The 13,278-nt window shown below is 45.2% G+C and overlaps 1 protein-coding gene across 2 annotated transcripts in view; it reads right to left on the reverse strand.

Annotated features, from left to right (window-relative positions):
- The window catches only part of GALNT18 (polypeptide N-acetylgalactosaminyltransferase 18), a 346,810-nt gene extending 336,710 nt beyond the window's left edge, over positions 1 to 10,100 (reverse strand). The window contains exon 1 of one of the 2 annotated variants that reach the window (XM_061201464.1): positions 9,388 to 10,100. In XM_061201464.1, coding sequence (XP_061057447.1) covers positions 9,388 to 9,622 — 235 coding nt within the window. In that variant the 5' untranslated portion in view covers positions 9,623 to 10,100. The remainder of the gene's footprint in view (positions 1 to 9,387) is intronic. The other variant, XM_061201465.1, reaches the window with a different exon arrangement.
- Positions 10,101 to 13,278: the final 3,178 nt, after the last annotated feature.

Raw genomic sequence — 13,278 nt, forward strand, 5'->3', positions numbered from 1 at the left:
CAGAAAAACACACAGCAGATGAAGGAGCAGGGTCAAAACACACCAGACCTAACAAATGAAGAGGAAATAGGTAGTCTACCTGAAAAAGAATTCAGAATAATGATAGTAAGGATGATCCAAAGTCTTGGAAATAGAATAGACAAAATGCAAGAAACATTTAACAAGGACGTAGAAGAACTAAAGAGGAACCAAGAAACGATGACAAGCACAATAAATGAAATTAAAAATACTCTAGATGGGATCAATAGCAGAATAACTGAGGCAGAAGAACGGATAAGTGACCTGGAAGATAAAATGGTGGAAATAACTACTGCAGACCAGAATAAAGAAAAAAGAATGAAAAGAACTGAGGACAGTCTCAGAGACCTCTGGGACAACATTAAACGCACCAACATTCGAATTATAGGGGTCCCAGAAGAAGAAGAGAAAAAGAAAGGGACTGAGAAAATATTTGAAGAGATTATAGTTGAAAACTTCCCTAATATGGGAAAGGAAATAGTTAATCAAGTCCAGGAAGCACAGAGAGTCCCATACAGGATAAATCCAAGGAGAAACACACCAAGACACATATTAATCAAACTATCAAAAATTAAATATAAAGAAAACATATTAAAAGCAGCAAGGGAAAAACAACAGATAACACACAAGGGCATCCCCATAAGGTTAACAGCTGATCTTTCAGCAGAAACGCTGCAAGCCAGAAGGGAGTGGCAGGATATACTTAAAGTGATGAAGGAGAAAAACCTACAACCAAGATTACTCTACCCAGCAAGGATCTCATTCAGATTTGATGGAGAAATTAAAACCTTTACAGACAAGCAAAAGCTGAGAGAGTTCAGCACCACCAAACCAGCTTTACAACAAATGCTAAAGGAACTTCTCTAGGCAAGAAACACAAGAGAAGGAAAACACCTACAATAACAAACCCAAAACATTTAAGAAAATGGGAATAGGAACATACATATCGATAATTACCTTAAATGTAAATGGATTAAATGCTCCCACCAAAAGACACAGACTGGCTGAATGGATACAAAAACAAGACCCATATATATGCTGTCTACAAGAGACCCACTTCAGACCTAGAGACACATACAGACTGAAAGTGAGGGGATGGAAAAAGATATTCCATGCAAATGGAAATCAAAAGAAAGCTGGAGTAGCAATTCTCATATCAGACAAAATAGACTTTAAAATAAAGACAATTACAAGAGACAAAGACGGACACTATATAATGATCAAGGGATCGATCCAAGAGGAAGGTATAACAATTGTAAATATTTATGCACCCAACATAGGAGCACCTCAATACATAAGGCAAATACTAACAGCCATAAAAGGGGAAATCGACAGTAACACAATCATAGTAGGGGACTTTAACACCCCACTTTCACCAATGGACAGATCATCCAAAATGAAAATAAATATGGAAACACAAGCTTTAAATGATACATTAAACAAGATGGACTTAATTGATATTTATAGGACATTCCACCCAAAAACAACAGAATACACATTTTTCTCAAGTGCTCATGGAACATTCTCCAGGATAGATCATATCTTGGGTCACAAATCAAGCCTTGGTAAATTTAAAAAAATTGAAATCGTATCAAGTATCTTTTCCGACCACAACGCTATGAGACTAGATATCAATTACAGGAAAAGATCTGTAAAAAATACAAACACATGGAGGCTACACAATACACTACTTAATAACGAAGTGATCACTGAAGAAATCAAAGGGGAAATCAAAAAATACCTAGAAACAAATGACAATGGAGACACGACGATCCAAAACCTATGGGATGCAGCAAAAGCAGTTCTAAGAGGGAAGTTTATAGCAATACAAGCCTACATCAAGAAACAGGAAACATCTCGAATAAACAACCTAACCTTGCACCTAAAGCAATTAGAGAAAGAAGAACAAAAAAACCCCAAAGCTAGCAGAAGGAAAGAAATCATAAAGATCAGATCAGAAATAAATGAAAAAGAAATGAAGGAAACAATAGCAAAAATCAATGAAACTAAAAGCTGGTTCTTTGAGAAGATAAACAAAATTGATAAACCATTAGCCAGACTCATCAAGAGAAAAAAGGAGAAGACTCAAATTAATAGAATTAGAAATGAAAAAGGAGAAGTAACCACTGACACTGCAGAAATACAAACGATCATAAGAGATTACTACAAGCAACTCTATGCTAATAAAATGGACAACCTGGAAGAAATGGACAGATTCTTAGAAATGCACAACCTGCCGAGACTGAACCAGGAAGAAATAGAAAATATGAACAGACCAATCACAAGCACTGAAATTGAAACTGTGATTAAAAATCTTCCAACACACAAAAGCCCAGGACCAGATGGCTTCACAGGCGAATTCTATCAAACATTTAGAGAAGAGCTAACACCTATCCTTCTCAAACTCTTCCAAAATATAGCAGAGGGAGGAACACTCCCCAACTCATTCTACGAGGCCACCATCACCCTGATACCAAAACCAGGCAAAGATGTCACAAAGAAAGAAAACTACAGGCCAATATCACTGATGAACATAGATGCAAAAATCCTCAACAAAATACTAGCAAACAGAATCCAACAGCACATTAAAAGGATTATACACCATGATCAAGTGGGGTTTATTCCAGGAATGCAAGGATTCTTCAATATACGCAAATCAATCAACGTGATACATCATATTAACAAATTGAAGGAGAAAAACCATATGATCATCTCAATAGATGCAGAGAAAGCTTTCGACAAAATTCAACACCCATTTATGTTAAAAGTCCTGCAGAAAGTAGGCATAGAGGGAACTTTCCTCAACATAATAAAGGCCGTATATGACAAACCCACAGCCAACATTGTCCTCAATGGTGAAAAACTGAAACCATTTCCACTAAGATCAGGAACAAGACAAGGTTGCCCACTCTCACCACTATTATTCAACATAGTTTTGGAAGTGTTAGCCACAGCAATCAGAGAAGAAAAAGAAATTAAAGGAATCCAAATCGGAAAAGAAGAAGTAAAGCTGTCACTGTTTGCAGATGACATGATACTATACATAGAGAATCCAAAAGATGCTACCAGAAAACTACTAGAGCTAATCAATGAATTTGGTAAAGTAGCAGGATACAAAATTAATGCACAGAAATCTCTTGCATTCCTGTATACTAATGATGAAAAATCTGAAAGTGAAATTAAGAAAACACTCCCGTTTACCATTGCAACAAAAAGAATAAAATACCTAGGAATAAACCTACCTAAGGAGACAAAAGACCTGTATGCAGAAAATTATAGGACACTGATGAAAGAAATTAAAGATGATACAAATAGATGGAGAGATATACCATGTTCTTGGATTGGAAGAATAAACATTGTGAAAATGACTCTGCTACCCAAAGCAATCTACAGATTCAATGCAATCCCTATCAAACTACCACTGGCATTTTTCACAGAACTAGAACAAAAAATTTCACAATTTGTATGGAAACACAAAAGACCCCGAATAGCCAAAGCAATCTTGAGAACGAAAAATGGAGCTGGAGGAATCAGGCTCCCTGACTTCAGACTATATTACAAAGCTACAGTAATCAAGACAGTTTGGTACTGGCACAAAAACAGAAATATAGATCAATGGAACAGGATAGAAAGCCCAGAGATAAGCCCACGCACATATGGTCACCTTATCTTTGATAAAGGAGGCAAGCATATACAGTGGAGAAAAGACAGCCTCTTCAATAAGTGGTGCTGGGAAAATTGGACAGGTACATGTAAAAGTATGAAATTAGAACACTCCCTAACACCATACACAAAAATAAACTTAAAATGGATTAAAGACCTAAGTGTAAGGCCAGACACTATCAAACTCTTAGAGGAAAACATAGGCAGAACACTGTATGACATAAGTCACAGCAAGATCCTTTTTGACCCAGGTCCTAGAGAAATGGAAATAAAAACACAAATAAACAAATGGGACCTAATGAAACTTAAAAGCTTTTGCACAGCAAAGGAAACCATAAACAAGACCAAAAGACAACCCTCAGAATGGGAGAAAATATTTGCAAATGAAGCAACGGACAAAGGATTAATCTCCAAGATTTACAAGCAGCTCATGCAGCTCAATAACAAAAAAACAAACAACCCAATCCAAAAATGGGCAGAAGACCTAAATAGACATTTCTCCAAAGAAGAGATACAGATTGCCAACAGACACATGAAAGAATGCTCAACATCATTAATCATTAGAGAAATGCAAATCAAAACTACAATGAGGTATCATCTCACACCGGTCAGAATGGCCATCATCAAAAAATCTAGAAACAATAAATGCTGGAGAGGCTGTGGAGAAAAGGGAACACTCTTGCACTGTTGGTGGGAATGTGGATTGATACAGCCACTATGGAGAACAGTATGGAGGTTCCTTAAAAAACTAAAAATAGAACTACCATATGACCCAGCAATCCCACTACTGGGCATATACCCTGAGAAAACCATAATTCAGAAAGAGTCATGTACCAAAATATTCATTGCAGCTCTGTTTACAATAGCCAGGACATGGAAGCAACCTAGGTGTCCATCATCGGATGAATGGATAAAGAAGATGTGGCACATATATACAATGGAATATTACTCAGCCATAAAAAGAAATGAAATGGAGGTGTTTGTAATGAGGTGGATGGAGTTAGAGTCTGTCATACAGAGTGAAGTAAGTCAGAAAGAGAAAAACAAATACAGTATGCTAACACATATATATGGAATCTAAGGGAAAAAAAAAAAAAAAAAAAAAAAGAGGTCATGAAGAACCTAGTGGCAAGATGGGAATAAAGACACAGACCTACTAGAGAATGGACTTGAGGATATGGGGAGGGGGAGGGGTGAGATGTGACAGGGTGAGAGAGTGTCATGGACATATATACACTACCAAATGTAAAATAGATAACTAGTGGGAAGCAGCCGCATAGCACAGGGAGATCAGCTCGGTGCTTTGTGACCACCTAGAGGGGTGGGATAGGGAGGGTGGGAGGGAGGGAGATGCAAGAGGGAAGAGATATGGCAACATATGTATATGTGTAACTGATTCACTTTGTTGTAAAGCAGAAGCTAGCACACCATTGTAAAGCAATTATACTTCAATAAAGATGTTTAAAAATAAATAAATAAATAAATAAAGACATCCCCAGAAAAAAGAAAAGAAAGCAGGAAAAAAAAAAAAAAAAAAAAAAAAAAAACAAAAAACAAAATATTTAATGCATGTATGTAATATTTTGTTTTATTCTCCTCTTTAACCAGTTTCTCAATAAACTGACTAACTTAAACCCCAACTGTGTTGAATAAGAGGGATTCTACCGCCCTTTAAAAACGAGTTCACTACAACAGGGACCAGGAGTGTCTTGATTCACCACTGTTTCCAATTTCACCTCCCCAGTGTGTTGCCTGGCACATACTAAGTCTCCAATAAATAAGGACTAGATCGATAAACTATGTAGCAAATACGGAAAAAATGCTTCTAACAAAAAGCAAACTGAGGAAAGCAGAATATTAAATTACATGTAAACCATGACTACACCTTCATTTTTAAATACGGAGGCAGATGGACAAAACTAGAAGGCAATGCTCAAAATACAAAACAGTTGTTTTAGATTAGAATGAATTAGAGGCAATTTTATACATTTTAAAATATTTTCTTCAATATTGGCACATTCTTTTACAGATTCAAAAAGATACTCATCAAAAAGAAAGAAAAGCTGTTTTGGTTTCTACTGGACTTCCACAATAAGAAGTGAATCCACATTTCCATTTCCTAAGCTCTCCAACACTTCAGCCTCCTTCAGCACTTTCTACTTAACCCACTGCACCACCTCCAACAATCCCATCTTTCTCCTCCTAAGACCAAACGCGTACTAACACTTATTTTGTGTTTCCAATCTATCAGGATGCTATTTTTAAAGTCTGGAGTTATCCATCCTCTCATTTACCATCTATCTGCTTAAAAAAAAATTATCAAAACTGCAATTTACATTCCCAAGAGATTCCCAAACACCATCTAATTAAATCATTCAATCAGAAAACAAATTAAAATGAAATACCACTGCAACCCCCAAGAGGAAAATAAACTTTTCAGTCATGACTGGAATGCAGCTCTAGGGTGACGCTCCAAAGCCTCTTCTAATTGCAAGTGCTATGGAACATCCAGCAGAACATTTTGTGACATTTGCAGCTTCCGAGACAACTTTCCTTCCAAAGCAAAGAGGAGCCTATGCAAGGCTCCAAAGCAAAACATAGTCGTTTGAGAATGGAAATGCTTTTATCATTGACTAACCAGTGCACTGGGGACCCTCACTGTGTACCCATTCATTCATCCACTCGTCCATCCAACACGTACTCTCTGAGGAATGTGCCAGGAACTGTCCTGGGTGTTCCACGAACACTTTTTAAGTGAATGTAACCTCTGCCTTTTGGCGTGAAACAAAACAAAACCCAGAGATTCCTGAGTTTAACTATGGAAGAGTCTCCAAGTGGAAAGGCTATGACTCCATCATCCCTCAGCCACCCTCTGAAGTCTCTAAGTCTGACACCCACTCCCACCGTCAAGTGACTCCAGGAGAGCACTGCTGCCCCTGTGACCCTCTGGCCCTCTTAAGAGACAGTATAGTATGTGGTTAAGAACACAGATCCTGAAGCGACATTAGCTGGGTTTAAATCCCTGCACCTTAGGCAAATCATGTAACCTCTCCGTCTGTAAAATGGAGCTAATATACCTACCTCACAGGGTGAGGAGGATTAAATAAGTCAGTATATGTGAAGCACTTAAAATAATGCCTGGCACATAGCAGCTGCTATATAATTTTTAGCTACTATTATTATTATCCCTATTCCCCCTCAGCTCAGCAGAGTAAACTGGATGGCTCAAAATGCTCTACTAACTAGAGGAAACTTGACAGTGGAATACACACAATCAGCCCGTATCATCAAGGACAAGCCTTTGATCTTTTCCTTTCCCACCCTCTGCCTTCAGAGAGCTGCACTTGGCCAGTCCCAAACATAGTAGGCCCCTTACTCAAGGAGGTAAATCCCTAAATTTAAATTCCCCAAATACTAGCTCAGGGATGGCTCCAGCACCACTGGGGGAGCTGTCACTAGTCATGGCTACGCCATCATGGCACAACCAGCCAAGCACCCTCTGCCCTCCCCCTGCTTCATGGCTAGTCTTTCCCAAATCATTGACCCTTCCCCAAGCCGCTAGGGGTTGTGGCTTCTGCCTTTCCGCCTGAGAATCTGGTCATTTCTGAATATCTACAGGACTCATAACACAGTCATTGCACATACACAAGAGAACTGGAGCAGCACATGTTTTAAGAATCCTGCTCCCTCTTATTTTCCCGTCTCTCTCAATTTTTTCAGGTATATATTTGAACGTTCCGAACAAGGCATAGCTATAAGATTTCTTGGGAGCAAAAGCACAAAGCCTCCTTTCAACTTCCACATTGCACTCATTTTCGTGTACAGCCTTATAAATCACGTGACACGGTCCACGTTCTACATGATAGGGGTGCACTCTGGGATGAGCTCATGGGTTAATAATGTCTCCTCACTGCTTCCCAAAGTAGTACCTTGCTCACCTCCTCCCTGACCAGATCAGAAAGCACAAGAGAATCATTTTCCAGGAACATAAACACACACACACACACACACACACACACACACACACACACAGAATCTGTGAATGAAAATCTCTTAAAATCTGTGGGCAAACTGGAAATGTCAAAGTAAGGTATGGCCTGTGTCTCCCTGGGAACATTGTGAATCACCCCGGAGCAAACACTGTACTTCTATTGCTGACTAATTGTCAATCTGGACCCATGGGATGGAAAAGGACAAGAAACACAGCAACAGGCATCATCAGATAGATAAATTGGTCTGCCACGCAAGCCCAGTGGCAGGCTGAGAGGCAGAGGCAGGTATGAAGGAGAGCTGTGAACGGTGTCCTTTTCTGGGGAAGTGTCAGAGCCATGAACTTGTTTTGAAGGCATCAGTCAGTCAGGAAGCACCATGGATACGTATACCTCTCCTGCACTCACCTGAACCTCCCCCTGGGAAGGAACTATTGTGTACACGTGGGAAAACAAACCAAATGTAGAGAGAGCAGCTGTCCCCACGACGGCAGGGGCAGCAGATGCAAGGGTTGGATCCTGACACCCATGCGTAAACAAAAGAGAGTGCTCCTGGGGGAGAAATATTCAACCAGATAACGGTGCCAAGTTCTGCCGGGTGCTGAAACCAGAGCCTAGCAGGCCTGCCAGGTTTACAGGTGAACTAGGCTCAGCTGGCCCTGCCCTGCCCTTAAAAAGCTGACATGCCTGGTAGAAAACAGGTGGAGCAGCGGCGAAGCAACGAGAAATGTGAACGTGAGACACGGGCATGTGTGTGCACACACGGCCGGCAGCGCCCAGAGCGCTCTATCCGCTGCCTCCGACAGCTCATCGGACAGGGTCGCCCGGGAAGAGCGCTCCGTACCCCATCCTCCCCTTGGTCCCAGCCCTGGCCTCGAGCGCAGTCACCCGGCTCAGCCTTAGACTCCAGACCTACCCCGCGCGGGTCTGTCTGCTCTGCCCCAGCCGCTCTCTGGGCCTGGAAGTGGAGCTACCGGAGGGAATGGCCTTCACGGCAGCCCGGGGCGGGTTCTCGCGGTCCTGGCCGGAGGCACCACCGCAGTGGACAGAGCTCCAAGCTCCCAGGCTTTTCCCCCGCGCCAACACCTGCTCCTGGAGAGGGTCTTGGACCCGCGGGCAGTGGTGGGAGTGGGGACCGCTAAGGTTCAGACAGCACTCCTAGCCACAGAGCCCCCTGCACTTCCAACAGCCTACAGGCCGCTCACGGCGTGGCTGGAGCTGCGCAGTCTTCCTAGCTCCGGCTCGTCCCGCAGCCTGTGGGTCCTAAATGGCAACGGCTGGGGCCGCTCGGGCATCTCGCCGTAGGCCCTACGGCGGCCAGATGAGCTCGATTGCCCGCGCGCGCTCCCTTGTACACCCACCAACATTCACACGTACGCACACCTTGAACTGGACCTGCGTGCAACCCCTCGAGCAACCAGGCGGTAGTCACACGCACACTGAGACTCGTGCGCAGCGCGCCACCACGCCGCCAGCGAGCTGCACACACCCGCGCGTGGAGCCCCGCGCACACACGCGTGCCCTGGAGAAGCGCGCAGGGCCGCAGACACTGAGGGTCCAGCTCTCAGGCAAGAGCGTACACGCAGCCCCCCAAGCGTCTGCGGACTCAAGAGCCCCGCAGTCGCTCGAGAGATGCCTACCAGCCCCAGCTCACCCCGCACCGCTCTGGCCACTCCCTGGCCCCGTGGGCGGCCCAAGTTTCCCGGGGCGTCCGTACCTTGGATATGCTGCTTGATGACATTCTCCAGGTGGTCCAGCCGTTCAATAATCTTCAGGGTGTCCCCTTTGTCTTCCTCCAGCTTCTTGTCGGGTGCCGGCTCCTGTCCCCGCACATACACGCTGGCGATGTAGTTGGTGACCCAGCCCACGTAGAGCAGACAAATGATGTTGGTCATGCCGCTCAGGATCACGCAAGTGGACACCAAAGTTTTGGTCTTCCTGGTGCACACCATTCTGGGCTCCCTCCTCCATATAGAGCTCCCGGGGGCCCCTCCTCTTTGCGCACCCCGGACTCCCCTGTGCTGCGTTCACACCCCCTAGCACGCCTCCGGCCGCCGGGCGCCCGAGCACCTGAGTCCCGACGTTCTCCAAAGCCCGGACCGCTGGCGGTGGAGCCGCGGTGCCCAAGTTTGGCGCTCCCGCCGCTGGAAGCCCGGAGAGAGAGCTTGACAAAGGAAATGAGGTGGATTTTTTCTTCCAAATTAAAAATCTCCGAGCCCTTCTCGGAGCAGTCGCGGGTGGTCTGCAGCCGCGCGCCCTGATACGCACGTCTGGGAAACTTTGCCACAGCCTGGGTCCGCGGCCACGCCGCTTCCCATCGCCGGGCGCCGACTGCCTTGGCGGTCCGACCGGCCCGCGCTGCTAGAAAGACGGCGGCGGCGGCAGCGGCGGCAGTGAGAGTCGCGGACACAGCGGCCCGGCCCCCTCCGAGCGACAAGCGCCGCCACCAATCGCGCTCCGGCTCGGGAGAGGGGCCGGGGCTGGGCAGTCGCGGACCAACTGGGAGGGCGCGGGGGGCGGAGTCCGGCCCCCCGGCCCCACCTGCTGGCCGCCCTTGGCCCCCGCCCTCCAGGGACGCTCCTGAGCCTCCGCCCGCGCCCGCGCTGGCTGCCCCAGACCCGAGGCTCCCGGGGAGGGCTCGCCGCCAGTCCCAGCCCTAGGTCGGCAGATTCCACCTCTAGGGGGATTCCACCTCTTGCTCTTGCGCAGGAACCTCCAGTTTTCCGGAGGTCGCTCGGTTCAGCGCTCCTCACTCCACCCGGCCGCGGGGCTTCTCGCGCTGATCCCACCGGCCGGCTCCTCGACCCTTTTTCTGGTTGCCAGGACGCAGAGAGGCCAGGGAAGCGTGGGCCGGATCGCCTGTCCTGTCTTGCCCTTGATCAGGCCCCGTGGGCGTCCACGTCTTCCTTGGCCTCACTTCGACCTCCACCCTGTCAGCCGGCTTCCTGGATATCTCCAGACTCGGCAGCTGTCAAAGGAGCCAACCCTGTTAGGACTCTCTTAAAAAGATTCTGGACCACCACCACTACCATCCTCCTCAAAGATTTTGGCCCCTGGCTAGATTTTTTAAAGTCTGTGAGGCTCCCAGGACAAACTGTGTCTTGTAACCCCAGTTGTCATTTATGTGGGACCAGGCTCATCCCAGTACATATAGAGATCCTGCACAGAAATATCCCTGGGGGGATTAAGCTCTCTGTGAACTGTTAAGTCCCTGTACATGCTGTTTGTGATTGATGTTAGGTAGGAGAGAACTGTGCCTGACAGTAGAGGGGCATGGCTGGACTCCAGTGACTGACACTACTTTGTTATTAGAGGAAATATTTATTCCTGTTATCCCCTTCTGCTGAACACTCACTTCTTCTCAGAACCTGAATAAAATCCCTTCAAACAAAGGACTTTTAAAAACACCGATTTCTATCCTCTTCTCCATCTGTGGAGTGCATCTTCCTGTCCTGAAGAATGTCGCTTTGTGTGCCAGCACTCCAACCAGCCGTGGTCCTGGTACCCAAGGTGGCTCCCTCGTGTGATGTCTTCTGGATTCAGAGAACTGCCCTGGTAAAAGACAGGAGGCACAAAACCAATGAAGGGGCACTTTATGGCGATCAGCCAGGAGCCCTTTAACCAGTGCTTTGCTTACAATGACTCCCAAAAGATGCTGTGAAAACAGACACCAACTAGAGATCTTGGAAGATTTCTCTTTACCCATAGCTGGGAAAGAGAACAATAGGTGTCTGTCAGATAGAGAATAGAGGAGGATAGTATGTATGAGTCGATATGTATGCGAAAAGAAAGTACAAACTATTTCTGAAAAAAGGTCAAGGTACAGAAATCTGCATCCATGAGGGAATAAAACTTGTCTCTCCCTTTCTTTTCCTCTGGAAGTATAATCAGGTCACAAATGGAGGATCTGGACTTTCTTCTGATTGGATGAATTTATAAGCAATGCCCTTGAGTACAGCTAATGGCAAAGGTCTAATTATTCCTTCTGTTCCATACTCTCTCCCAGGAGGAGGCCTGCAAGTTCAGCTCTTCCCAGGATCTTCCTAAACCACCGCACACAGGGCTGGACAGAGAGGAGCAATACTCATTTTTCACATTCTTAATGGAAAAAAAAAAGTTTAAAAATAAGGTTCAAGGAGAAAAAGTGGATTGTGTGACCTTATATTTTGGTCCAGCTGGTCCCGTCATATATTTATAATTGTGGAGGGGCTGAATGCAACAAAAGAAGAATGAGGAAGAGGCTCTTCTCTCTGAGAGGTCACAAGGTGGAGTTGAGCGGTTCAAAGAATATTCACTGGAGGTGCAGCCAGTCTCCACAACTCAATCCCACATCCACCACTTATTAGTTATGTGAGCTTGGACGAGTTTCAAAACACCAATGGGGGGCTTCCCTGGTGGCGCAGTGGTTGAGAATCTGCCTGCCAATGCAGGGGACACGGGTTCGAGCCCTGTTCTGGGAAGATCCCACATGCCGCGGAGCAGCTAGGCCCGTGAACCACAACTACTGAGCCTGCGCGTCTGGAGCCTGTGCTCCGCAACAAGAGAGGCCGCGATAGTGAGAGGCCCGCGCACCGTGATGAACAGTGGCCCCCGCTTCCTGCAACTAGAGAAAGCCCTCGCACAGAAACGAAGACCCAACACAGCCAAAAATAAATAATAAATAAATAAATAAAGTAAAAAAAAAAAAACCAATGGGGCTCAGTTTCCCCTTATGTCAAATGTAAACAATACTTGCTGAAGAACTGGTTGTGAAGATTAAAAGAGAGAATGCACCAGAAAGGGGTTCATTAGTGCAGGATGCATAGTGGGTGCTCAGGCATGCGCGGTTTCCTTCCAGGATATGGTGAACTCTATGGGGTTCCATGAACTCCATTTGCTGTTTAGCAATACTTTGTTTCCCCACCGACCAATATCAGTCCTCTCTCCCCTAATGGAAGTTAAAAGGAACTAAAACTTTAGGCAGCAAGGTGCTTGTCTTGCCTAGCTGAGCTCCAGCACATTGACTTTCTATTTATAATGTCTGTCTTCACCATCAGCAGGGCAGTGATTTGCATAGGTTGATAGGATGTTCAAATGGACAGCTGGTTTCAGGGACTTTTGCCCCCAGGACCCCCTAATTCCCACTCAAGACCCCGAATTCCTTGTTTTTAAACAAGTGAATTGGATGGGAACACAAAGACTTAACTCAGAAAGATTTCACAGTCACGGGGACAGAAAAGAGTTAGCCTCTATGGAAGCCCTCCTATAAACAATTCATTTCTTTGACCCTCATTTCAATGACAGTCAATCCAATAAGTAATTATTGAGCCCCTGAGGTTTTGCCTGAATGACCAGTTGCCCTGGGCCCTGCCCAGTTTACTGCAAACATGTGGATATAAACTAAGTCTCACAGTCTCAAGATGGCCCTCTTTTCTGAGCCTGGAAAGCTACTAAAAATCATCAGGGGATCACTGTGAAGTTAATCAGATAATGGATGTGAATGGGCCTAGCAGAGACTCTAGTACAATATATTTCTTTAAACTTATGCCTAGAATTTGAACCTAGGGTCTCCTTCTACTGCTGCAAGAGGAAAGTGAGTACCTTGAAGAATCTACACAAGCGGCTAGAG

This window comes from Eubalaena glacialis, chromosome 10 (assembly GCF_028564815.1).
Source record: "Eubalaena glacialis isolate mEubGla1 chromosome 10, mEubGla1.1.hap2.+ XY, whole genome shotgun sequence".
In the NCBI taxonomy this organism is placed as follows: Eukaryota; Metazoa; Chordata; class Mammalia; order Artiodactyla; family Balaenidae; genus Eubalaena; species Eubalaena glacialis.